The following is a 26,894-nucleotide window of genomic DNA, read 5'->3' as shown; positions in this document are numbered from 1 at the left end:
TTGACATGGAGAACTCTCTCCTAGGCACATAGGAATATCTAATTGTTGATAACTCCAATTAGAAATGATTTAACACAAAAAGTTCTGAGTAAGACTTTCAATAGATCTGAAATGAAAACATGCATGTATGTACGATATAACAGAATGAGATTCAGTTGCATAATTCCCTCAGTTATCTGTTAGATATGAAAAATATTTGCCTTGACAGATCTTTTCTGTTTTCCGGTGGGGGAACCCTCAGAAACATGGAGTATGCTACAGCCTTGGCGGGATCTGCACCTGGCAGTTTCAGCTGCAAAAGCAAATCAGTGAAATAAATCATGATGCACCATCTGATTATCAGAATAATGTACCACACAATGCCTCTCCCCACCTCATGTCTCTATCCCAGATCACACATTTCGGATGGCTTGTGGAGCCATCCAGTGCAATGTATTTCCTGGTGATCCCACAACAAACAGGGAAGTGCACCCCAGTCTGACCCTGATCTGTGCCCAGGATGAGATTTTCTGGTCCAACTTCAGGGCTACTGGTTTTGGGGGCCGGGCAGAAGCAATTCCCCAGCACCTAGAAGATTGCTTCCTGCAAAGTGATCCTATGCAGGGCAGTCAGGTGCATGCCTGTCCGGGCCATGGCGTCTTGCCTCATTTTGTAATACTTCCCCTTCTTTTCTTTCTGCATCGATTGAAGATAATATGTTATGCATCTGAGGAAGGGCAGCCTTTTCTTAGTCCGTTATGGTTTTTGTTACCAATGGCTACCCATTTGGCTCTGTAAGATGTCATAAGACATATCCCTAAGTATGATATCATCATCATCGTCATCATCATAATTATAGGAGGATTCAACAAAACTAAACGCTTACAATTATTAAGTACAACTCCTATTGGATTCTAGGAGTTATTGTGGAGAAAATAATGTCATGAGTTAGTCAAGGGGTTTTATCTCAATAGGAAAGGCTGGTGAACCTAAAATTGCAATAAGGTTTCTGATCAATGTTAGGTGCAATTCTAAATACATATAACTCGGAGTAAGCCCTGCTGAATGCTAATTGCAAGAAACTGCAAGTCGCCAGGTGGAGGTGTAAAGCTAAAGCATTGTTATCCTCAACAATATTGAGGCATTACTTTGGACAGGACACTGACATACAAAAAACATTGATCAAAGTGACTGCTAGAAATAGTCTTTTAAGAACATAACAACAACACTCTACATCAGAGTGCATTACAAGAAAATCAATAATGTACAAACATGTAACACATTCAACCACAACCTTAATATTATGTATATGTACGAACTTGTACATTAAAATAAAACTCCTCCAAATTAGCAATGATCAAAAAGAATTGACCAACTGCTAAAAACTAGCTAAATTCAAATAAAAAACACTGGTCACTGACCTGTCCCCTACACCCAACACCTACGGCTCCAAGTGGAACAGACCTTGTCTAACCCTGGTCCCCTACAAAGGCGCTGAGCGAGAGAATTCCACAGCTTTGGAGCCAAGTGGGAAAACGCCTGGAGCCTGGAATTTGTCCATTTAGTCCAAGGGATTGACAAAAGTCTGGATTCTGCAGACCAAATCCTCTTCTAGTAGTAATCCCATATTTTTCCCAGTGTAGTTGCACAGTCATAGTGTTCTCACACTACATTTTCTGATTTGAAGGCAGAAGTGAATTGGCTATAACCATTTTATATGCAGAAATCTTTATTAAGCTGGATTATGTCCCCCCCCCCCCCCCCCGACTCTCCTTGTAAAACACAGCAATCAACCTTCTATGAGGGAGCCTGCAGGCTGGGAATTGTTTTTTTTTTTTTTTAAGTACTGGATTTTATTACTTTCGGGAGTCTTTCAACCTCATGATTCAGATTCAAATAAACTACTTTTGTTGAGAAGAAAAAGTGACCTGATGGGAATAGCCATATCCAAAACATCCGTAGCAGAACATAAATTCCACCTCTGCTGTGCAGAAAACCTGAAAGTATAAAGATCACATTTTTAGTAACAAAATATATAATGTACATTAAATTTTGAACGATGTTTACAGCAGGTAAGTACAAGTGTTCTGAGTCAGGAGGGAAAAATCATTTCCCCCTTGTGTTTAGGAGATACAATGAGCACAGAATTTAACATTTCCATAGATACTGGTGAGATCTTATGCACAAAAGTAAGAGAAGTTACTTACCAAGGAGAAGTGGCTAGAAAAAAAATTAGGTAGCTCCTTCATCCTGTGCACTGGAACCACAGAAAGAACACTGCGCAGCAGAAGAAAATGCACTAATGCTAGACTTGTGTCACAATACATCAGGGGCATTGTCTTGAAATATGATGACTAGATTGACTAAGAGCTCTTCCACTTAGACCAAAATATTCCTTCTGTGAGTAGAAGATACTTGCCATTAGTGGAAGAGCTCTTTTTGATGCAAATGTATATCTAGCTTAGCCTGCATTCTTTAAAGTAAATGCCATGATCCAGTCGTATGCATTTATGCAAATAATCCCATAGGAACTGAACGCAAACATTTTTGAAGAGCTGCTCTGCAGTCCACCCCACAGACAGCAAATAATCAAAACTAGCAAAAATGTGCCACAAAATGATTTTAAAATCCGCAGCAAAAAGATTGAGCTATCTGTCTCTTTAAAAACAAAGGTAGCAAAACCAGTAAGAAAACAGCCCTTGTTTTTCAATATCTCGGCTCACAGATTCTTATAGTGCTTGTGTCTTTGCAGATCATGAACACGACATGCTAGGAAATGAGACATAGATGTTTAATATCAGCAATAAACTTCAAAGTGTTCAATTCTAAGTCCAGGCTCCAGTTGAGCAGGAAACTGCTTATCTACTCAATGGTACTTCTTCAGATAAAATGATACTGAAGGAGTTCACTCCCTTAGGAATGAAACTAAGGGAGTGATGAGACAGGCATGTGTCCCACAGTTTGGTTCAGGTTGAGGACAGCCTGGTTTGCTTCTTATCTTGGCAACCACATGATGTACTGTATATGTGCCATCATGAAACAACCCACTCTGATCTATGCCTATTTGTACCTTTTTGGGTACCCATTTTGGTCTACTGTTGTTTTTTTGTGTGTGGGCAGAATCATTTGTTTTGTTTTGGTTTAGTTTGGTATCAAACCAAAGTGGCTAGCTGGCTGTCCCTTTGCTGAAGCTACTTAATGATCTTGAGAAATGGAAAGCTTCCTTTCTGCTCGCCTCTGGCAATGAAGGGAAATGAAGTTTTGCAGTTCTTGCTCATTGTTGCTAACACATCTGTGGTGCTTTGAATGTGCTGTGTTGATTAGCAACAATTAGAAAGAAATAGAAAGCTTACTCTCCCTCGCCCATCCCAGGCAAGTGGAAATAAAGCTTCCTGTTTCTCAAGATCTTCATGTGGCTTAAGTAAAGCACAAAGAGAACAGGACAATCTTCCTTATTTCTGTATTCCTTTTGGTTTTGTTCCCTTATGTTTAAAGGGAAAGGAAAAAATAACAACAAATATCCCACTCTTCTCTTGTCCATGCTTTGCCTAAGCCATTTTACGATCTTGAGAAATGGAAAGCCCTCTTTCCCTTCAAAGGGAAAGAAGATCTGTCGAGATAATGCTAAATAGGCTCACTTGAATCGTAGTGTAATTGATTTTTGCATGTGGATGCAAGGATGACCCCAAATGACATACTGCACCGTCAAAGCAACCCTGTTTAGTAAACATCTAGACTGATAGAATGATTTCAATACGAATCCAAGGCAGACCTTTCAACATCACAGTAACCCAAGTTTATGCACCAACCACCAATGCTGAAGAGGCTGAAATTGACCAATTCCATGAAGAATTACAACACCTTCTAGAACTGACACCAAAGAAAGATGTTCTTCTCATTCTAGGGGATTGGAATGCTAAAGTAGGGAGTCAGATAAAAGAAACAACAGGTAAGTTTGGCCTTGGAGTTCAAAACGAAGCAGGGCAAAGGCTAATAGAGTTTTGTCAAGAGAAAAAGCTGGTCATCACAAACACTCTTCTCCAACAACACAAGAGGCAACTCTACACATGGACATCACCAGATCGACAATACCGAAATCAAACTGATTATATTCTCTGCAGCCAAAGATAGTGAAGCTCTATACAATCAGCAAAAACAAGACCTGGAGCTGATTGTGGCTCTGATCACCAGCTTCTCACAGCAAAATTCAAACTTAAACTGAAGAGAGTAGGAAAACCACTGGGTTAATCAGGTATAATCTAAACCAAATCCCTTATGACTACACAGTGGAAGTGAAAAATAGATTTAAGGAACTCTATTTGGTGGAGAGAGTGCCTGAAGAACTTTGGATAGAAGCTCCTAACATTGTACAGGAGGCAGGAACCAAAAAGCATCCCAAAGAAAAGGAAATGCAAGAAAGCAAAGTGGCTGTCCAATGAGCAGAGAAGAGAAGGCAAACAAAATGCAAGGGAGATAGGGCAAGTTACAGAAAATTGAATGCGGACTTCCAAAGAATAGCAAGGAGAGACGAGAGGGCCTTCTTAAATAAACAGTGCAAAGAAATAGTGGAAAATAAAAAAGGGAAAAACCAGAGATCTGTTCAAGAAAATTGGAGATATTAAAGGAACCTTTTGTGTAAAGATGAATATGACAAAGTACAAAAATGGTAGGGACTTAACAGAAGCAAAAGACATCAAGGAGGTGGCAAGAATACAGAGAGGAATTATACTATGAAGATTTGGATATCCCGGACAACCCAGATAGTGTGGTTGCTGACCTTGAGCCAGACATCCTGGAGAGTGAAGTCAAGTGGTCCTTAGAAAGCTTGGCTAACAACAAGGCCAGTGGAGGTGATGGCATTCCAGTGGAACTATTTAAAATCTTAAATGATGCTGCTGCTAAGGTGCTACACTCAATATGCCAGCAAGTTTGGAAAATTCAGCAGTGGCCAGAGAATTGGAAAAGATCAGTCTACATCCCAATCCCAAAGAAGGGCAGTGCCAAAGAATGCTCCAACTACCGTACAATTGCACTCATTTCACACGCTAGCAAGGTTAAGCTCAAAATTCTACAAAGTAGGCTTCAGCAGTATGTGGACTGAGAACTCCCAGAAGTACAAGCTGGATTTCGGAGAGACAGAGGAACTAGAGACCAAATTGCTAACATGCACTGGATTATGGAGAAAGCCAGAGAGTTCCAGAAAAGCATCCACTTCTGCTTTATAGACTACGCAAAAGCCTTTGACTGTGTGGACCACAGGAAACTATGGCAAGTCCTTAAAGAAATGGGAGTGCCTGACCACCTTATCTATCTCCTGAGAAATCTATATGTGGGACAGGAAGCAACAGTTAGAACTGGATATGGAACAACTGATTGGTTCAAAATTGGGAAAGGAGCACGACAAGGCTGCATATTGTCCCCCTGCTTATTTAACTTATATGCAGAATACATCATGCAAAAGCCCAGACTGGAGGAATCCTAAACTGGAATTAAGATTGCTGGAAGAAATATCAACAGCCTCAGATATGCAGATGATACCACTCTGATGGCAGAAAGTGAGGAGGAATTAAGGAACCTTGTAATGAGGGTGAAAGAGGAGAGTGCAAAAAACGGTCTGAAACTCAACATCAAAAAACCTAAGATCATGGCCACTGGCCCCATCACCTCCTGGGAAATAGAAGGGGAAAGGCCGTGACAGATTTTATTTTCTTGGGCTCCATGATCACTGCAGATGGTGACAGCAGCCACGAAATTAAAAGACACCTGCTTCTTGGACGGAAAGCGATGACAAACCTCATCAGCACCTTAGAAAGCAGAGACATCACCTTGCCAACAAAAGTCTGAATAGTCAAAGCTATGGTTTTTCCTGTAGTGATGTATGGTAGTGAGAGCTGGACCATAAAGAGGGCTGACTGCCGAAGAATTGATGCTCTTGAATTGTGGTGCTGGAGGAGACTCTTGAGAGTCCCCTGGACTGCAAAGAGAACAAACCTATCCATTCTGAAGGAAATCAACCCCGAGTGCTCACTGGAAGGACAGATCCTGAAGCTGAGGCTCTAATACTTTGGCCATCTCATGGGAAGAGAAGACTCCCTGGAAAAGACCTTGATGTTAGGAAAGTGTGACGGCAAGAGGAGAAGGGGACGTCAGAGGACGAGATGGTTGGACAGTGTCATCAAAGCTACCAACATGAATTTGACCCAACTCCGGGAAGCAGTGGAAGGCAGGAGGGCCTGGCGTGCTCTGGTCCATGGGGTCACGAAGAGTCGGACACGACTTAATGACTAAACAACAACATACTGATCCGGGCTGTGATAATTCAGTTATCTGGTTGCACCCTAATTATGCTGGACTGAAACAATGGGTTCACTCACAAAGAGGTGTTGTCCTCAATCATTCTTGGGGTTCCAGCAGAGCTGAAAGGGACCCTCTGAGTCATCAAGTCCAGCCCCTGTCAAAAAGGCACAGCGGGGGAATCGAACTCCTAATTTCTGGCTCTGCAGCCACATACTTAAATCACTGATTTGTTCTGATTCATTTTGGTATTTTTTTCATTGCAGATTTTAATAGACTATCTTAGTATTTATATCCACACGAGGAGGGAATTTGTGGCTGCGTGAGCTGTTGGGATAATAACAACTTTGCATGCGATTAGTGGGAGGGAGCTTTCATAAGCGAAGCTTTTGTTACTAAGCAATTAGCAGAGTTCTTTTTCAGCGTCTCTGGCCTTTGAGGCAAGCCCTCACTTTCTATCCCCACCTGTTTGTCCTGCTTCATTGGTTTGCTTTCTCTGCCTTTCGACCATGTGGTCATGGAGACAGTTTTCTCCTGCATGTGCAGACTGCAACCTCCCTTTCATTTTTCTGTTTGTAACTGCAGATCACAAATGCAAGCAAATATACCTTTCCCTTTTTTTTCTACTTCAAATGCTTCCAGAGTAATTTTTAACATACAAAATGCCAGTGATTGTGAAGGGGGGCAACTCTGACACCTGAGCTATTCTCTTATGCTTTCTCTGCACAGCTGTTGTTTGTACCTGGTACTCTGCTATCAAAAACAAAAGAAAATTACCAATTATCTACAACGTGTGCTGGGATACACTAGATTGTCCCAATCCTGCCTATCTGTACCCACCTAGAATTTCTCCCTGTTGACTTACTCCCAACAGAGATTGTCCTCTGATGTCTTTACCTTTCTTTCTCGTGCTAAAAGGGCATGGAGTGGCAAACACTGACCAGCAGAAAGAAAGAAAGAAAGAAAGAAAGAAAGAAAGAAAGAAAGAAAGAAAGAAAGAAAGAAAGAAAGAAAGAAAGAAAGAAAGAAAGAAAACACCTGTAAGAAAATATTATCAAATGACACACATCTTCAAAGTACGCGGATCAGCATAGAACAATGTAGTATACTAGAGTCTACATGAGCAGATCATATAATGGAGCAAATCAGAACTAATCAAAACAAAAATAAACCACAAAGCTCCAGGAAGCAAGGCTTTTTGTACCACTCTGACTCTGATGACAGTAGTTTTAGTGATGGATTGTGTAGATCCTGGGGCCACAGTACCAGTGTCATGGGTGCAAGGGACGTTGAATAAATGCTCAGTGTGGACAGGTTCACATAGGACATCCTCTTTGCAGCTCCTGTTTTCAATAAAACTGTATTGCTCTGTAATTCAGACCTATAAACAATAGTTCAGATATACATACTTTTTCCTTTTCACCCATCACAACAAAAGTATATAAATTCTCAACTGCAGATTTGTGGTTCAGGTGAAATATATGTGATGGCAATTCAAACAGATTATTTAGTTGTCCTGAAATACACATTTTTTTCATTTGACTGCTTAAAAAGAAGATTTCTTACCATATTTCTAATTCTCATAGCAAATACTTCGGTGAAGGTCTGCTTCTGGATGGGAGCAAAATACAAACATTTAGAGGCTTTTCCACTGCTCAGAGTATTGTTCACTGCTTAAGGCTAAGCAATAAAGTTGTCAATGATAAGTTAACATGCACAGTAATATTAAAGAAAAGAAAGGATTACTAAAAAGACATACTTGTTGCAGAAATTTGAGGAAACTTTATTGATTACATATTAATAAATGGAAAAGGAAGTGCACTATTGCAAGAAATGTTACAGTTTTGGAAGGAGAAGGGGAATTCTTGAATGGGAAGAGAATTGTGTAGTGTAATGTATGTTTATTAATTTTTTAAAAACTGAGCAATAAAACAAATCTTTCACTCAATGATCCAATTAACATTCCAAAGAAAATATAAAAGGTTTGGGAAACATAATGTCATTTAAGCCTGCTCCTCATGATACTAAGGGTGAGATCAGACAGCACTTCGTCCCACAGTTTGGTCCACTTTGGGAATAGGCTGGTTCACTCCTTTTTCTGGCAATTCCATGACGTATATCAGCCATCATGAAACAACGCATCCTTTATCCATGCTTACCCACACTTTTTGGGGTCCCTGGCAGGGGCTACTTTGTAAGTTTGCTTAGTACAGGTAAGGTTGCTCTGTTTTGTTTTAATTCCAGCATGTGTGATCACTGGGGCTGAATCAAAGCAGAAGGCTTAGCTGTCACTTTGCTTCATCTGCTTCAGGATCCAACCTGAATAAGAAATTAAAAGCTTCCTCACATTCCCCCCCCCCCCCGAGGGGGAGACAGAAGAGGATACAAAGTGGTTTTTTTTTAAAAAAATCTCTTGTAATCCAGCACTGAGCTGGATCTTCCATTTCGGACAATATAAAATCCAGCTTTAAAGGTTTGGAGGCTTCCAGAAGCCTAGTAAATACTATATGTAAAACCATAAACAATCTGAATAGGGTATCTTGCTAAATCACAGCAGAGATCACTTAGCATAGCTTTCTGCTCCTAACGCTGGTTAGCCAGATATGCTCTGAAAGAGCCATAGATTGTGAATGAAAGATTTATGTACCCATTTTGGCACCATAAGGACACCACATTTTACATGGTAGCAGCATGCTTGAGAGATATACAGTACTAAGAAGCGTTAGGGGAAATCTCTAAGCACTTTGCCTGCTGTTATTCTGTAAAATGCTACTTATTAATATTTTTACAAAGGGAAGTACAATTTTGCATATACTTGAAACCCCCAATTTCAGAAGTTCTCTGTCCATCATACCAACCTGAATGACTTCATAAAGGTGCACAGACACATTTCCAAACAGTCTTGGAAAGTCTTTCGGTCCTTCAAAGCCCACCAATTCTAAAGTAATTCTATTCCTAGGATCACTTCTCTGCATTGGAACCTAGAAAGGAGGGGGGGCGTCGGGGAGGGGAGGACAAACATATTCCTGGAGAAGTAAATTCAAGACTTGTAATATATTTACTACAGCCTCCACCAGAAAAAAAGTTGCCTCCATCTTTTCATTCTATAAAGCCTGAAGCAAGATAAATCCTCTTTCTTCTAACACAGCCATAAATATATTCATTTTGCCCTTCATACAGACTGCCACACACCAGTCAAGCTTTTAAGTCATCCTGTTTCTTGTAGGTCTCCCTGAACTACAAGATTTCCATACCATCTTCCCTGTCTTATTCGGATAATTAATTCACCAACTCATGGTCATTAGGGCAACCTGCTAGTTCAGTTCTAGGGAACTGATCTAGTGCTGGAGAACTGTTGTCCTTTTTCATAAAATTTATGGTAAAACAAAAGAAGTATGGTTTATTCTTAATTTTGTCGGTGAGCTAATTTAATTACTTTACTCAAGCACACTGCATCACCTTCCACGTATAAATCCTGCTTCTACAAAAGACCCAAATACCGATAGGTCTATTGTTACATGAGTACATGTATATTTGGATGTACGTGTGGACAAAGACATTGATAATCCACCAATTCTTTTTACATCTGTGATCTCGTGGCAACCCAGCAAATAATTACTGACATTTTCAAACAGGTAAGAGTCTTAAAATCCATATTAGAGAACCACATACCTTTACAGAAAAATATTTCATGTCTCCAAAATTAACTGCATTGATCTTTTTGTTGTTCTTTACACTGGCACCGGCTCTGTAAATCTGGGGATTTGTGCATTTCATGATTTTGTCTATGCTAATACGGACCAGCAAGTAAGTGTCACGTTTGACAACAACTGTCAAAGCCTTATGTCAAGGAAGCTTGTCTAAAAGTGCTTGTCTAAACAGGCAAAAGCACAGCAACAAATAGGCGTAGGTGAGCATGGTTTATTCTTAAAGATACAATGGCTTATGAACATTGTCATCTGCACTGCAAAAGCCAGATCCCTGAAAATCACTTCTGTAGACTTCCTGGAGAAAAATAATCCTTATAAACTGATTACTTGCTGCAGCCTCCTTCCATGCTGTGGAGGGCCTTTGATCGTCTCTTCACTCGCTTAAAAATGTTCAAACAACACAAGGCTGGATTCAATCAGATCTGCTCTCCTGGCTTTCCTGCTTTTGGTTCTCCCTAGGAGACATCCCTAATATTGAACTCTGCTTTATTGCTGGGCATGGGTGGGGAGGCAAATGTACATGTGGTTTAGTAAATGTATGTGAGAACTTCAAAAATAAATTCAACAATGCAGAGAGCCCATGTAAAGCATGAGGAAAGGGAAAGAACGGGACTATTGTAGTAATATGACTTGCTAGCCATATTTGTGCCCTCCACCCCAAATTTCCAGAAATATTTCTTTAAACAAAGCCATTCAAAAATTATTGGGATGATCTGCCATTGAAATTCAGTGGTCTAGCTTCTCAGTCACTTTCCTAACTTTTTGGCAGTGTTTTAATGCCTATTCCACTTTGATTTAATTTATTTAGTTATTTTATATTGCTTACCATTTTTGTTTGGGTTTAAAATGTTTTTCTTTAGTTGGCTTAATTGAATGAGGACGTTTTCAATCAGACTGCTTATTTCTTGTAGTATGGCAAATTTTTGTTATTTCCTATTACTTATCTAAATGGTTAAGGGCTGTTTCAGTGCTGTGATTCCCTGATGCCTAGGTAAGGGTAAAGATTCCCCTTGACAATTTGTCCAGTCGTGTCCGACTCTAGGGCATGGTGATCATCCCCGTTTCGAAGCCATAGAGCTAGTGTTTGTCTGCAGACAATCCTCCGTGGTCACGTGGCCAGCGCGACTAGGCACGGAACACCGTTACCTTCCCACCAAGGTGGTCCCTATTTATCTACTCACATTTTTACATGCTTTCGAACTGCTAGGTTGGCAGGAGCTGGGACAAGCAACGGGAGCTCACGCCGTCACGTGGATTTGATCTTACGACTGCTTGGTCTTCTGACCTTGCAGCACAGAGGCTTCTGTGGTTTAACCCACAGCGCCACCACATCCCTCCCTGATGCCTAATCACAGTCTCCATTTAGCATGGAAGGAAGACAGGAAGCACACTTTGATGGACAGTTTCATCATATAAAACAATTCTGAACTAATATAAAAGCATAAAAACAATGTAAAATTACTAAGCAATTTAAATTCAGTTGAAATAAACACTAAAATGCAACTGAGAAGCTGGGAAAGTGGTTGTAAAACCAAGATCATGCTGCCAAACAAACAAACAGGCTGCCTCTGTGCATGACCCTGCCTCTCAGCTAAGAGGCAGGGACATGCGCAGATGCCATCTGGTTGGTTGACAGGCCAGCTGCCAAACAACAACAGCAACAGCAACAACAACAACAACAACAACAACAACAACAACAACAACAACAACAACAACAACAACAACAACAGGTTTAAATAAATATATATATATTGATGCTTTTTTTGCAGCTGACTGGCTGGCTGTGTGCTTGGGTCTGCCTCTCAGCTGAGAGGCAGGCCATGTGAACAGGCAGTTGGCCTGTGGGAGCCGGCTGCCTCTCAAGATGGTGGTGGTAGTAGTGGCTGCAGTGGCAGGACAAGGTAGGGAGGCAATAGGGGCAATAGGAAAAGAATGGGGGCAGACTTTGGGAGGGAAGCAACAAACCAGCAAGTCCACTGAATTGCCCCAAAATGTGTTGGTTTGGGAAAGTTCGCATTCTCTGCTTTGGATGAACCCAAACCGATCCTCGGGGGGGTGGGAGAATTTAAAACTTGTTTGGCATTACTCTTGCCCATTTTCTGTCCACTGTGACTACCTGACTCAAAGGCTAAGGAGCCCCTGCCAGGCTAGTTCACCTTAATTGATCATCTGTTACATGCATACCGAGTGTTTGTTTTTAAAAAGGCTTTGGCTAGGTCAAATCAGGAATAACATTTTTTTAAAAAGGTGAAAAATTGACAATGAGTACTTCGTCTAAGGCAGTTTCTTCCATACAAAGACAACTCTCTGCCCATGCTGATTCCTGCCAATAGTCTGATGCCTCGACGGCTACAGCAATTTACTTGCAGAAACCTGATTTGATAAACTGCAGATCCCAAGGGGATCCAAGTATATTTTCACCACTGTGTAGTTGCACAGATAGGAGATCAATGATTATGATTTTCATGTGTTTTTTTTTTAAATTGCAAATGCAGCACCATCACACTCTATGTGTGTGTGCTGTATGTTTTCCCTATTGGGCAAATAGCATGCCAACCCAATCATAGCCGTTTTAAACTATCCTGCTACCGAGGAACAAGAAATGAAAAAAAGAAAAAGAAAAGAAAAGAAAAGGCAATTCTCCACTAAAAAGAGACAATTTCACAGTCAGCTTCCCTGCATTGAGTTTTATATCAGGTAGTTTCCAGGTTTTAATTTAAATTCATCTATGCCTAATATTTTACAAAGCAGGGGGGTGGGGTAAATGGCCCATGTAGTTGCCAGGTGATTGAATTCTGGAATATGGTCAGTATGATTCAAAAACTAGAATTAAAGGATACATTTGGGGGTGAAATCTTTGCACTGCTTCACATTAACTGCCAGCAAACCAGCCTGTTAGAATAAGAAATGTCAAATTAAAAATATATTGATTGTATGACAATGTCACATTATAGCCATGACCTATTAAAATAACATTGTAACCATGTGAAAATGTTAAATGACACCACAAAATCCTAGAATTCTCCACTTAATTATTCTTCAAAATTAAATAATTACACCCTTCATGAATAAAGGCTATTGGTTTACTTAAGACAGGTACAGCAGTTTACAGTGGTTCCCCGACTTATGAACTTAATTGGTTCTGTAAGATGGTCATAACTTGAAATGGTCATAAGTTGAAGCACCATTTCCCATTGAAATGCAATTAATCCGTTCCGGCCGAAGAAAAAAATAACAATAAGTAAATAAATAAATAACAGCAAGACTCATTGGAAACACAATTAATCCCTTCTGGCTGAAGGGGAAAAAAGAAAATAAAAGCAATCAAGTGTGCAAGACCCATCAGAAGAGTCGGACATGACTAAACGACTAAACAACAATTGCTGATGGAGACATGCCTCGCTTCTCACTCCTAAGCTGTTTAAAAAAAAAGAAAAAAAGTATTTCCAATGAAGAGAAGCTTTGCTTTATATTCCTATAAGTGTGTGTCAGAGCAGCAGCTATTCTGTATAAGCAATGACACTGCATGAACTGATGCGAATGGATCCATTTTTAAAAAAAGCAGAAGCCCCAGCAGTGGAGGCAAAAACTACGAACAATTGAGGGGAGATCAAGACTGATTCACATTTCCTTTTGCATCATATGTTAATGAAAAATAGTGAGTCAGCCTGTCCAAATCCCAGAGCAATTTCTGCATTTTTATTAGTCTAGTTGCACCCTCAGGTACCTGGTTGCAGAGCCAAAGGTTGGGAGTTTGATTCCCCACTGTGCCTCCTGGGAGGTGAGTCAACCTGTGTAGCCTTGGGCAAGCTGCACAGTACCAGGGCACCTCACAGAAGGAGAGAATGCTAAACCAATTACGAATACTTCATACCTAGAACATCATTAAACGCATCTCCACAAGTTGGGATTTACTTGACAACAGACAATGAACTAATTTAAATATGGAACTGAAGCTACTGGGTCCGATATCAGTAGAGGCAGTGAGTCTGCTCTGGAGTTCATTCTGAACTTCAAAGGGGGCTTTCAAAGTACCCGACATAGCTTTAAGGGTATGGTTCAGTTTAAGGGTATGGTTCAGCCTTGGATAACTCCTGTAATGTTCAGATTCACCAACCCGGTGACATGAGTCACCAGCCTCCACTTTCAATAAGGATTGCTTATAACAAGACCTGATGCAATTCCTTTAGAATTGTAAGAAGTTAGTAGGCTCCAAAACGAGAGATTAAGATGAAATATCCCAAGGATAAATACGTTCTTCACCATTAGCCATTAAAATGTTATTTGCAGTCCTACACTGCGAATGTAACTATAAGTAAAATACCTTCTGGTACTGAAAAATGATATTACAAACATACTTCATCTACATACCACATCACCGCAAGGAATTAAATTATGGATATCAGTGACTGCACTAGGTGGTGCTGACTCTTCAGAAGTTTTTGGATTTCTCAGCAACATCTATAAAAGGGAAAAGAGATTCTGCAATGAACTACAAATTGAAATAAACTTAAAGTATTGCAATTTAAAACAACCACTGCTGAATTAAAAACAAAACAAAACAAACACCAATAGCATGAAAGAACAGTAAACACAGAAACTGATTGACAAGATTGGTTCAAATGTCTATCAATTCAACATTCTACATGAATGAGAAAGCATGTGCTGAAAGTGTCATGGCTTACTCTATGTGTTAAAGAGATCACAGAGTCAAACTTGAATCTTAAAAGGGCCTGACTTGGCTCCTCAACAGAAGAATGACCACTTTTTGTATGAGATCTTCCCTTTGCCAGGGGTAAATGGTGTTCTGTGCCGTCCAGTCAGAACTAACTTATAATGACCCTAATAGGGCTTTCAAGTTAAATGAGATATTTAAGGTGTGTTTTTACCAAGTGTACACACACACACACTGAGTGAGCTTCCATAGCTAAGTAGAGATTCAAGTGCAGGCCTCCTGAGTCTTGGTCCGTCACTCTATCCACTACACCATATTGGGTATCCCATACCATGCTACTACTGCTAGAGGCAGATTTGTTTCAGCCAATACAGTGGTTGAAATCTTACTCTTTAACATAGTAGGTTGTACTAGAGTAGGCCTATTGAATCAGTGGAGATTGGGTGAATCAATTCCTCTGTAATTTTTCAAATCAACCTGTTGTTGTGACTTTAGCATTGTAAGTCACAACTAGAGTAAATCCATTTGAATCAATGGAATTTAGAGAGGAATTGACACACCCAATCCCCACTGATTCAATGGTCTACTGCAGTGCAACTACATCTCTACATCAAGATTTCAATCAATATTTGGAAAAAGGCATTTTTCATGTTGGCTCCATTATTGTTAAAACAAGGATAACAAATTATTTTAACTAACTCAGTTCTGAATATTTTATCCAGGTGCTATGCAACTTACATTGCTTGGGTTTATGGAGTATGAAGGATTTGGGATGTGATACACTTCAGCTAAATAAAATCTGCAATACTGTATATTGCCAAAAATATATAGCAGTGATTGCCAAAGGGAGAGTCAGTCATATTAACTTGACAGGTGGGTTGACAAAAGCTACTGTAAGCCATCTGGTGATGAAGAAAGAGAACAAAAGCTCCTTCCATGAGTCATTTAATGGAGGAGGAGGAAGAGATCTAGATCTCCTCAAGGCAAAATACAGAGAATCCTTCACCTGGTGAGTCTCCCTGAGGATCCCATAAAATGTAGGATCTACTATGAGTGAACTAGTGGTTGTTTCTGTAAGTCTTAATGTGAATACAAGCTCATAGCCAGAATCTTGTAACTCTTGGTATGCAAACATTATCACAGTGAATCCAAGGTCTGCAAAACAAAGGTAGCTAAAGAGTGCTAAAGAAGAGCATGGACCATGAGATATAAGTCTTCCAAGCTAAAACAATATACCATCAGCTCTGACTTCTTAAATGGGAAAAAGAGAGTGTCAGACAAATCTAAATGAGCCAGAGGTTGGGAGTTCAATTCCACACTGTGCTTCCTTGTCAGGGGATGAACTTGATGATCCATAGGATCCCTTCCTACTCTTCAATACTAAGATAATAATGATGATCCATATATTAGCAAGGAATCAAAAACTGGCTAAAAATAGCTTGAAGCAGTGGTTGGGCTCAGTGAGAGTCTGAAACAGGATAAATTTTAAATTTCATTCTAGAAATGAGTTTATGATACTTCTGGGCCACCTGATACATTGAAATTTAGCATACATGTTAACCAAGACAGGGATTAGGAGAAATATCTGGAAATTGGGGAAGGAAGGTTACCTCATAATAGAAGCCAGCATTCTAGCTCAGAGAAAGCCAAGCCTTCTCTGCAACAAGTTAGAATGTTGGGCTGTGGAAATTCTGTTTCCACTTAACACTAGTTGCCTTTTAAACTGCATTGGCTGAATGGGAAGAGAGGGGAATTGGGCTGCATCCATCATTCGGGCTCACAACCCCTGCACATAAAGGCGAAATGGAATTTCATCACAATGGAGCTTCACTTTGTGATGGGGAAAAGCGCCCTCATTTTAGGTACATATATATCTCAAAGGCCTTTTGTTGCCTTTCACTAAAACTATGGAGAGGAAGATACAGTGGATATTAATCAAGTCTGCCTCCTGAAGTGGAGCACAGGTCCGAGTTTGAATCAGGACCAGCTCAAATGATCTCACTCCCCAAGGACAAGATGTCACCCCATCTCTGTTCCTCGTGAAGCAGTCAACTGGACTGGCATTTAACAGGCTTCAACAGCACCTGAAACAGCAAACTAGTTCAGGATCCCAGGAGAAACATTATGGCAAATGAAAGCCCACTCCCCAACAGATGGAAAGTTTGGGAGCAGGGCACAGGGGTACCGATAATTACTGGGGACAGCTGCTGTTGCTACCATGCCCCCTCAACATCTGCTACTTCTGACCACTGGCTTATTCTTGCTTATGGCACAATCCAAGAGTCTGATTTCATCTTAATCAGAACAACACTATTTGATCTGGAAGTTACACTGGGGGTCTCACAACAATCTTCTCAGAGTTTTCAATGGCCAAGAGTAAACAAAATGAGGCACCCCCCCCCCCAAAAAAAGTAATTTGGCAACTGAAATTGTCATTTGGTTGAACACGTTTATTTATTTAAGATATTTTTATTCCACCTTTCTCTTTAAAAAGGACCAAAGGCAGCTTACATCATTAAAAAGACAATATTTACAAGCTAAAACAGTAAGTACAGTATACAAATATTTTAAAATTAAACAAGTACTATATTTTAAATGGTAAGTAAAATCAATACTAAAACACATTAAAAATAACAGAGCACAACAGTCCATTAAAAAATCCTTTCAGACCACCAGTCATTAAGGAAAAGCCTGCCTGAAGAGAAAGGTCTTTGCCTGCTTGCAGTGGAAGGACAGCTATGATGGGGCCAGCCTGGCATCTTGTGGGATGGAGTTCCAGAGTCTGGGAGCAGCCACAAAGAAGGACCTCTTCTGTGTCCCCACCAAGTGCACATGTGAGGGTGGTGGGACTGAAAGACCTCCTTATTTTCTTAATGCCCAGGCAGGCTCATAGAGGGAACTGGTTTTTAGATAGCTTGGAACCCAAGCCATTTAGGGCTTTATGGGTTAGAATCATCACTTTGAATTGTGTCCAGGAACAAGGAACAGATCAGCAGCTAGTGGAGCTGCAGTAACAGCGGAGTTATATGTTCCCTGTAATGAGCTCCAGTTAGCAACCTGGCTGCTGCATTTTGGACCCTCTGGAGTTTCCAGACACTTTCCAAAGGCAGCCCCATGGAGAGTGCACTGCAGTAATCCAGTCGAGATGTTACTAGGGCATGTGTCACCATGGCCAGATCAGACCTCTCAAGAAATAGGTGCAAATGGCACACTAGTTTTAACTGCAAAGGCACTCCTGGACACTGTTGAAACCTGGGCACCCAGGTTGGCAACTGAAATTTCAAAAAAAAAAAAAAATGAGGAAAGGGTTTGATGTGTATTGAGTCACAATAACCTTTGTGGCATGGTGGTTAGAGAGCTCACTTGGGACTCAGAAGATGCCAGTTCTAGTCCTCACTAAACCATGAAATTCACTCAAACAGCCTTGTGGTAATCATTTTCTGTCTCAGTGGGATGTGCATCACAGGGCTGTTGTGAGAATAACGTGTGAAAAACAGCCAGGTACACCTCCTCAAAGCTCCTAAGGCAGGATACAAATACTGTATTACACACATAGGAGAGGGAGACTCTCCATGTAACTCTTTGATACAACTCATCTGTGTGTGGATAATTTATTCATTTCCTGGAATAAAATAATCCAGAATGAAATTAGCACAACTGGTGTAGAACACTGTGTGCAAAATCCAGAGGTGGAACAGACACTGATCTGCCCCTTACAGAAGACACAAATACCCATACATCTGGGTAGATACAATGATAGCTGTCAAACGGAGAATGAAACAGAGCTTATTTTCTTATTTTTTTTTAAAGGGGGGATAGCAAGGGTAAGAGTGTCTGGAAACACCCATATACTGAACTGGAATCCTTTCTCTTTTTTTCTCTCTCTCTCGGATACATGATAATTGCTAGATAAAGCCACCACCAGTTTTGTGGAACCGCTTGTGAAAAGACTGCCACAATTTATTACGCCACAATAAACGTTCTCAGTCTTTCAAGGTGCCTCTCCGACCTGTGGCTTCTGCTGCAACACACTGACAGGGCTTCCCCTCTGGGCACTGACAACGGAGGGCACTCTGCCCGTGCTCAGGGGCACTTTTCGCCCATTGCCTCAGCCCCCCCTCCCGTGGTTCCCTCATGCTCTTCCACCCCCCCGGCATGGAAACCCAGGGGAGGAGCCGCGGGGCCTCCCCTCGGTACAGTACAGTATCTGTATACCCTGAGGAGGGTGCGAGCCCTCTCGCCTTTCAGCTTGTCGGCGGTCGCCGCCTCGGCCGGGGCGGGCCCGCTCTGGCTGCCGCGGAGCTCTTGGAGAACCGCCGAGAGCGAGAAGTGCGAGATGGCCGAGGCTTCGGCCGAGACCTGCCCGGAGACGGTCTGGTCGGTGTAGGTGCTGGTCGAGCTCGGGTTGTGGGAGGTGCTGGAGGAGGAGGAGCCGCCGCTGTCCTCGCCCGAGTCTCTCCGAGGGGGCTGCGCGGCTCCCGGCGGCAGATCGAGGGAGTCCTTGGGTCCGGGGGGGCGCGGCATGGCAGCGGCGGCGCTGGTGGTGGTGTTGGCGTGGTTGGGTGTTACGGGCGCGGCTGGCGAGGCCAAGGGAGGAGGCTTGCGCTCTGCTGCCCATCATCCGCCTCGGGCCCCACCTCAGCCGCCGCCCCCCCCTCCACACCGGGCTTGCCCTCCTTCCCGCTCGGACGTCGTCACAATTTGGCTCCCTCGCCGCCGCCTGAGAGGGAAGGAGGGCGAGCCAAAGGCGGGATCCCCAGGCGGAGGAGGGAAGGAAGGGGATCGAGGTCCTCTCCCTGGACCCCCAGCCAAGCCATACGGGGGCCGCAAGTCAAGTCATGAACACTCGTCGGGATACGATTTTATTGCCGCCCCCTCTTTGGGGAGGATCCAAGAGCGCAAGGGATCCTCAGGCACCCCCGCTTGAAAGCTCACAAACAAGGCGGCGGGGAGGGCGACGTCTTTTTATTCCGCCCCTTGACGAGGGAGTATTCGCTAACAGAGCGTTTCTCCAGCTAGGAAGTTCGCTTTAGGGGGCTCTCCCGCCCCACTTCTGCCTGAGGCAAAAGGTTAAAATGGCACCCCAAACCTCCAGTTCTTTATAGAAAAACTAACTGAGCGGGCAGGTGATTTTTTTTAAAAAAAAAAGACATTTGAGGCTCTGATAGCATCTTCTTTGAAGGCAGCAGGCTAGTCTAGGGGGTGCAACAGACTGTATTTACACAGCTGCCTCCTTCTAAATCCTGCTGCCACCCTCCAGCATGTATGACTGGCCCTGCAAGTTTAGCATACATATCCAAAAGCAACTGCTACACATGGACTTCTGTTGACAGAATCCCACTTTAAAGCTTTCTAAGCCAGCAGGTCTGACTACAGATGGTTTGAGCTCTGTGTATTATATGTGTTGGCAACCTGTTTGAGGTGATCGTGGAAAATGAGTTTGGAAAGATCTGGCTGAATTGCATCTAGTTCCGATGACAGTAATCTTTATATTGATCATTTTTTCCCCTAGAACTTAATGTTTGTTCTATTTAATTTCTGCAGATCTCCCTCATAAACACCACTCAGCTTCCATATCTGATATTTTACACAGGAAAGAACCAACTTCTATTTGATCAATACAGGATCTCGTAATGTTCTTTTCCTTTTAATAATAATCATGTGCAGTCAAATCAATTCTGACTTATGGCAACCCTTTTCAGGGTTTTCCAGGTAGAAAGTAGTGGTGCCTCGACTTACAAACGTCCTGACATACGACCATTTTGAGTTATGATCAGCTCCAGCCGCAAGATGAAGCAAAATTCTGCGGCTGGAGCTTCTAGTTACAACCAGAAAAAGGCGGGGAATTCAAATTGCTAACCATTGGTAGGCAAAGAGACTGCTTCTTTGTAGCTCTTTCACCCCAGTGGTTAGAGAGTGTGGGATCGGAGGAGGTTCGGTATTATGGGGTTCAGTCACACTCAATAAAGCATGAGACGGTTTTAACTCTTCAACATTGTCTTCATTTATTAACAGTCCAACATTAACAGTAACATCTCTTGGAACGGAATTTAAAGTCTCTTGCTCTCTGAACTTCGATTGCAAGGGTGTCCAAACGTTATTAACAAAGGGATTGGTATCATCAAAATTCCATGGTCCAGATAAAACCTTCTCTGTGACCGGAGTTTTGCCATCATCGCCTTCAGGACCTAGTAGTGGTAGGGTCTCCTCATCTCCGCTCCAGCCCCAGAATGGGGAACCCTCTCTCGGACTGGCCAGCCACGGTCTGGGAAGACCCCCATCTTCTGTAGCTCTGCGAGATGCCATGCTTTCTTGGCTTCTATTTCTCTCACCACGGTCTCTCGCTCCTCTCTTAGGCGGCGCCTCCACTCTTTTGCCTCAGTCTCCCCCCAATAAGATGGACGGGGCTGTTGTCCTTGTCGTCTCCACCTCTTCATGGGGAACCTTCACTTGTTCCCATGTCCCTATCCAGGGATCCTGGACCCATATCATCTCCCCACCGCCCGCCCGGGATCTTGTCCCGCTTCTCCCTTATATCCCCTGCCCCCGCTTCTATCCAACCTCCCTCCTTTCCCGCCAAATTTCTGCTGGCTTGTTCGGAAGCATTTAACCCTTTCATCACTTGTAACAGATCTCGGGTATCCACCCCTTGGTGTCTCTGACCCTCTCTTCCTCTCATCTCCTCCAACTCCTTTGTATCCACCTTCTTGTTCTCTTTTCTAGGTGGGGAAGGAGGGGGAGGAGGTTTGAGTTGCATTAGATCATGACGGGAGCGATGGCACTCCTACATAAGCTTCCTGGCCCTGGCCTGGGGTTTTACAAGCTGTTGTGGGTGGGTTTTGCAGTGTGGTTTTGGGCTGGGTGGTGGGATTATGTTTCTATGCTGTGATGGGTCTTGCAGGATTTGCTTGTTTTTGTGTTTTCCCCCCCATTTCCAATGGGTCTTGCAGGGTTTGTTTGCTTTTTGCTTTGTTTTTGCATTTCTAAAGGGTCTTGCACAGTTTGTTTTTGTTTTTGTTTTTTTTTCCTTTGGCTGGAACGGATTAATCCCTTTCCCAATGGGTCTTGCACAGTTTGTTTGCTTTCTGCTTTGCTTTTTTGCATTTCCAAGGGGTCTTGCACGGTTCGTTTGCTTTTCTTTTTTCCCTTCACCCGGAACGGATTAATTGCGTTTCCGGTGCGTCTTGCAGTGCTGTGGGGTTTTTTTTGTGTGTGTATTTTTCCCCTTCGGCCAGAACAGATTAATTGCATTTCAATGCATTCCTATGGGAAATGGTGCTTTGACTTACAACCATTTCGAGTTACAACTGGAGTTCCGGAACCAATTAAGTTCATAAATCGAGGTGCCACTGTACTCAGAAGAGGTTTATTATTCCCTTCTGCGGGCATTCTGGGACTGCAGCTTGCCCAAAGCTACCACACAGGCTGGCTGTACTTGGGGCACAGTGGGGAATTGAACTCCCAACCTAAGGCTTCTTGTACCTATGTAAAAAATAAAGCTATCCACCCAGTTTTATTTTTTACATATAATGAAGTGCTTAATTCGTGTTCCTTAAAATTCCACATTCTTACAGGAGCACGTCTGTATAGAAGACAGCATCGTCACATCTGAATGGAAACCTTTAAACATCAAAATTGACTCACTGAATACCAGTATCATAGGGGAAGAAAAGCTGAACAAACACTCTGTGCAGACAGACTGTGAGTTTTGCTAGGAGCAGGAAACAAAAACGGAAGTCTCCCATCTTGCCCTGATCACTTTCCTGCCTGCAGATCAAGAATAACAGAAGCAAGTGAGGAAATTATTGCTTAAGGGTGATTTTTAAACTGCCTGAGACCTACATGTGCAGAGACAGGTATTGGCCAGTTCTTGTGAAGTAGAAGGACCACAGTTAGAGAGAAGGATTTTGGTTTGTTTCTCATTTAATTACTTGAATACCACTTCTCTCTTGCCTCTAGGTATGTACATGTGAGAATGGGATTTCCATTTATATTGGATTTTTATTCAGCAGCTGTCAATGTATATAACAGGGACCTTTGGCCATGGGGCTCATGGTAGGATAAATATATTTTTTATTTTTTACTTTAAAAACGTCGTGTCATGCTTGTCCACTTAGAAGTAAGTCACACTGGTTGGCCAAGATGAATTTTAGGAAAACATGGATAGAATAGTTCCCCAGATGAATACAACTTTTGGTTGCCTCAACAACTACAATTGGCATCAGCCTCCACCGTGTTCTCTATACCTGCCTAAAGAATAATTGTGTACTGTTGCACTGCAAACCCTTCAGGTGCCTTTCAGCATGGTCTCCAAACAGAGGTCAATTTTGGTTGTTCATGGTTAACATAGTCAACACATAACTGAGGGAATGTAACTTACTGTTAAGAAAAGACACAATTTAAAACCTAAATAAATCTTAAAATTAAGAGCAGCTCAGTTGTACTTTTCGAATATGATACAAGTTATCAAAATTATTTTTTATTTGTAGAAAAAATCGAATTGCACATTATTGTACAAGAGGTAGACTCACAGTATCACTTTTAAAACCAATTTCAGTGTCAAAAATCATTGATAGTTTAAATGCTTAAAAGTATCATAAGGAAACTTCACTTCTGCTGAAGCTTCTTTGACAAAATCATAACCAGTTTTTGGTTTTTATAAACTACACTGCAAAGATAATGCAACATCCTTGGGAAACTCTTCCAACAAATTGGAGTAATAGTTAACTTGCTTATAAAATCATGATATAAAACATTCCATTCCATTGAAATCTGCAGTACTTGTAAATTATGACTTTTAGGACTGAAGCATAAACAGATTTAGACTCTTCTCTGAGCAAATGTATAAATTTGTCTGTAAACAACAGGTACCCAAGTAAGACATGACCAAGAAACACAGTGTTGAAATAGTACACAAAATTTTCAACAAGAGTTTTTTATGTTAGTAAAACTCAAATGATTTAAAGTTTATTTTTAAAACCTGATTTAATTATTTAAAGACACATTGGCACTAAAATTGATGTAGTAATTTGAATACTGATATGCACTCAATAATATAGCACATCAGTTATCAAAATGCAAAAGATTAAGGATGCTCTCCTTTTCTTTTGACTTTCCTTTTTCCATTTGCCTCCCTTTGATATATTGATGCTTGGATTCAAACTATACACCTGGGGGTAATTTCTAATGAATCACTAAAAATACAGTGGTGCCTCACTTAGCGATGTTAATCCGTGCAGAAAAAATCGCTGCTAAGTGATAACATTGCTAAGCGAAAATAAAAAGCCCATAGAAACAAATTAAAATGCGATTAATGCGTTCCTATGATCTAAAAACTCACCTTTAAGCGAAGATCCTCCATAGCGCCGCCATTTTCGGTGCCTCTAAAGCGAGGTATCCGTGCCTGAAAACAGCGGGCGGCCATTTTGTTTACCCGGTGGCCATTTTGAAACTGCTGATCAGCTGGCCGAAGATGGGGGCTTTGCGATGATCGCTTCTTGCGATCATCGCAAAGCGAATTTCCCCCATAGGGACCATCGCAAAGCGATCGCTTTTGCAATGGCAAAAAGTCCATCACAAAGCAATTTTGTCGCTATACGGAGAGAACGCTATGTGAGGCACCACTGTAGTCTTTTACATAGTTTTGTCATTAACAATGCATATTTAAAATGACAGATACAATATTTTTGCAAAATAAGCAATAATGTAAAAATAGGTTTAAAAACAAAAGTATTAAATACAGGTACAAATAGGTAGTGCTAAGCCATCAAAATTATAAGTTTGAAGACATTCTCTATATTATGAAGACCCTTTGGCTTCTTTATCTGATGGTGGAAATTCTTCCAGTTCAGTACTGAACATCAGTTCTAAAAGTGAAGGAAGAGCATTATAAGTTATTAAAATATACTGGAAATATAAAGGTATTTGTGACTATAACTACATCTGGGCAGATTACTCTGTATTTCCCAGGACTTTTGAAAGTAGAATAAATCTCTTACTGAGAACATATGAAATAAATCTTTACAACTTCTTCCAACAGCTGTTACTTTTTCTTTCTCTGGAATCATTACTGTGCCTTTTGTCATAAGAATATTATTAAATTTCTATCCTGCCTTTCTACCAAAAAAAATTGCACTTGAGTAGTAATAAAATACAGATGAAACCAGAATTTTAGTTAAAACAAAAAATCCCAATCTATCAATTACATAATTGAAAATGCAGCAATAAAAGTGGCTGTTCATCCACTTATACCCAGTTTCTTCCTAATTCCTTCCTCTTTTTCACTTTGCTACCTTGATATTATTGTTCTTTTTAGTTTCCTTTGAACTCACAAGCTATCTTGCTCTCATTCTCACTGCTCCCCCTGCTGTCCCCCTTCCCTTTGTAATGCCCTTGATCTGAACCCATTTGTGCAGGAAAGGTGACTTGCCAGTGGGACCATGCATATGCTTGGGAACTGCCATCCAGGTTCCCTGTCTTGTACCTTCACTATGATCCAGCTGGGGCCGGAAGGACAGAAAGAGCCAAGAGATTCCAGCAAGAAGAGCTATCACAAGATTGATCACGATCCAAGGCTGAAGAACCTGCTCCTCTGCACCTGAGGTCCTGAGGAAAACGTTGAAAGAATTCATTAGGGCCAACACGAGAGAGTGTCACAATTCCATGTGTCTGAACACAACAGCTGCAATATGTGAGGAGCCCTTTGAGCAAGAACACAAGTTAAAGTTCTAGAAATAAAAATGATCATTCAGCACTACATTTTGGCATCAGCCATCTACCCATCAACCTAATGACAGATATAATTAAAATTTTATAAAATAATGCACCAACACAGATTTCACTAAGAACAGTGTAGGTTTCAATTGTTGACAAGTTGGAGGAAGGTAAGGTCTGGATGTCTGTACTCAGCTACAGGCCCTTTTGATGTTACACAAGGCTTTTGAAATGATTGGTACAGATTTGATCACAACTAAGTTGAACTTGTTGAAGCCTTTATAAGAACACAATCCTTTGGAATTTATGAAGGCATTCTTAAGATAACAATACTCTATCTTGCTCTATTGACCAAAGTTCTTTTAAAAGTCCTTACTATGGGGCAGACTGATCACTGTTATCACAGGCTATTGCCAGTTTTGCTGGAACAAATGGGATACAGTCTGTCCAATGACCCCTTGCATGACAGGTATAAGCTGGTATACTGATGCTAGGATCACCTGTTGTCCTGGACAGGGATTAATCTGGTTCTAATATAAAATTGCATGGTAAATGTAGCTGTTACTTGGTTTTTGGATAGTACTAACCAGAACAGTATTATATATATATATATGAGGGCAAACAAGGGTACAGTATCTGTATAAACTCTTCTGACCAAATGGGAATACAGTACTATGCTTCCTAAGTGTTTCAATACAAAATAGAAAGTAAATAAACCAAAAGAAAGAAAAAAGTATAGGAAGAAAATTTTATTATGCAACTTCTGTCACAATATGATGAGCCTTGGCAACACTTACAATTCATTGCATTATATTACATACACTGACAAAGATGTATACATAACGTGATGCAAATCTCACAAAATAATCAGTCTTTAAGCAGAAAAAGAACAAAATTCCTACCAGAGGCTACCATTCTCTGAAGGTGGTGTGTAGAGGTTGATTCTGTCGCTTGTCATTTGCTGGCTCAGAGATAATACAAGAGCTGCAAAGTACACTGAGAGAAAAGAAGGAAATCAATAACATTTACCAATTTTTCATTGTCACATCATGAAACTGATTACAACTCCCCTATATTGTTTCCCTCACAATCCTATGTTCATAGCCTAGATTGTCCTCTTGAGCACTAGAAACACTGTCTGCTATTTAGCAAGATCACTAAGCTTACTGCCATTCTTGCTCTTATTTGATATCCACATCAAGGACAAGAGAATTGTAAACAATCCCCAAACATCACACCTATTTTTTTAAAAAAAGCTACATAACCCACTTACAGATCTCTAACATTCTCTGATCTAAGAAACTGCGTGTAGAGAGGAGGCGGAGCTTGTCACTGCACTGTTTGGCTGCACTCGGGTGAAGCTCCTGAGGAATGCCGAAAACCGACCAGCTTGGCACCCTTAGGAGACCAAAAGGGTGGAGGAAGAGCTAGGAGAAGTTCTTCTGGACCGAACGTGGGCATCGGAGGAAGAATTGAGGGGCGGCGGCCTGTCTTTTTTCCCTCTGAAGAGATCCACGAGGCAC

The 26,894-nt window shown here is 41.4% G+C and overlaps 2 protein-coding genes and 1 long non-coding RNA gene across 7 annotated transcripts in view; 1 reads left to right on the top strand and 2 right to left on the bottom strand.

Annotated features, from left to right (window-relative positions):
- Nucleotides 1–74: 74 nt before the first annotated feature.
- On the bottom strand, nt 75–19,308 carry CATSPERT (catsper channel auxiliary subunit tau). Its single transcript, XM_072978806.2, has 8 exons — nt 18,874–19,308; nt 14,355–14,444; nt 12,824–12,875; nt 9,946–10,103; nt 9,132–9,254; nt 7,840–7,884; nt 1,908–1,976; nt 75–292 (listed from the first exon to the last, which is right to left on the bottom strand). Exons 1-8 carry the CDS (start codon nt 19,180–19,182, stop codon nt 173–175), a joined length of 966 nt encoding a protein of 321 aa, XP_072834907.2. The 5' UTR covers nt 19,183–19,308; the 3' UTR covers nt 75–172.
- Nucleotides 18,910–25,205, top strand: LOC144584224 (uncharacterized). The gene is made up of 3 exons (XR_013538345.1): nt 18,910–19,041; nt 22,618–22,713; nt 25,074–25,205. It is a non-coding gene; the product is annotated as an uncharacterized LOC144584224 (long non-coding RNA).
- Nucleotides 23,103–26,894, bottom strand: part of TMEM237 (transmembrane protein 237) — a 36,602-nt gene continuing 32,810 nt past the window's right edge. For all 5 annotated transcript variants that reach the window (XM_072978786.2, XM_072978790.2, XM_078379827.1 and 2 more), the window contains 3 exons: nt 26,274–26,367; nt 25,142–25,263; nt 23,103–24,524 (listed from right to left, as the gene is read on the bottom strand). In XM_072978786.2, the coding sequence (XP_072834887.2) occupies nt 24,457–24,524; nt 25,142–25,263; nt 26,274–26,367 (284 nt within the window). In that variant the 3' untranslated portion in view covers nt 23,103–24,456. The remainder of the gene's footprint in view (nt 24,525–25,141; nt 25,264–26,273; nt 26,368–26,894) is intronic.

Source organism: Pogona vitticeps, chromosome 1, assembly GCF_051106095.1.
Source record: "Pogona vitticeps strain Pit_001003342236 chromosome 1, PviZW2.1, whole genome shotgun sequence".
NCBI classification, from domain to species: domain Eukaryota; kingdom Metazoa; phylum Chordata; class Lepidosauria; order Squamata; family Agamidae; genus Pogona; species Pogona vitticeps.
Note: the sequence above shows the minus strand (reverse complement) of the source record. Positions and strands in the feature narration are given on the sequence as shown.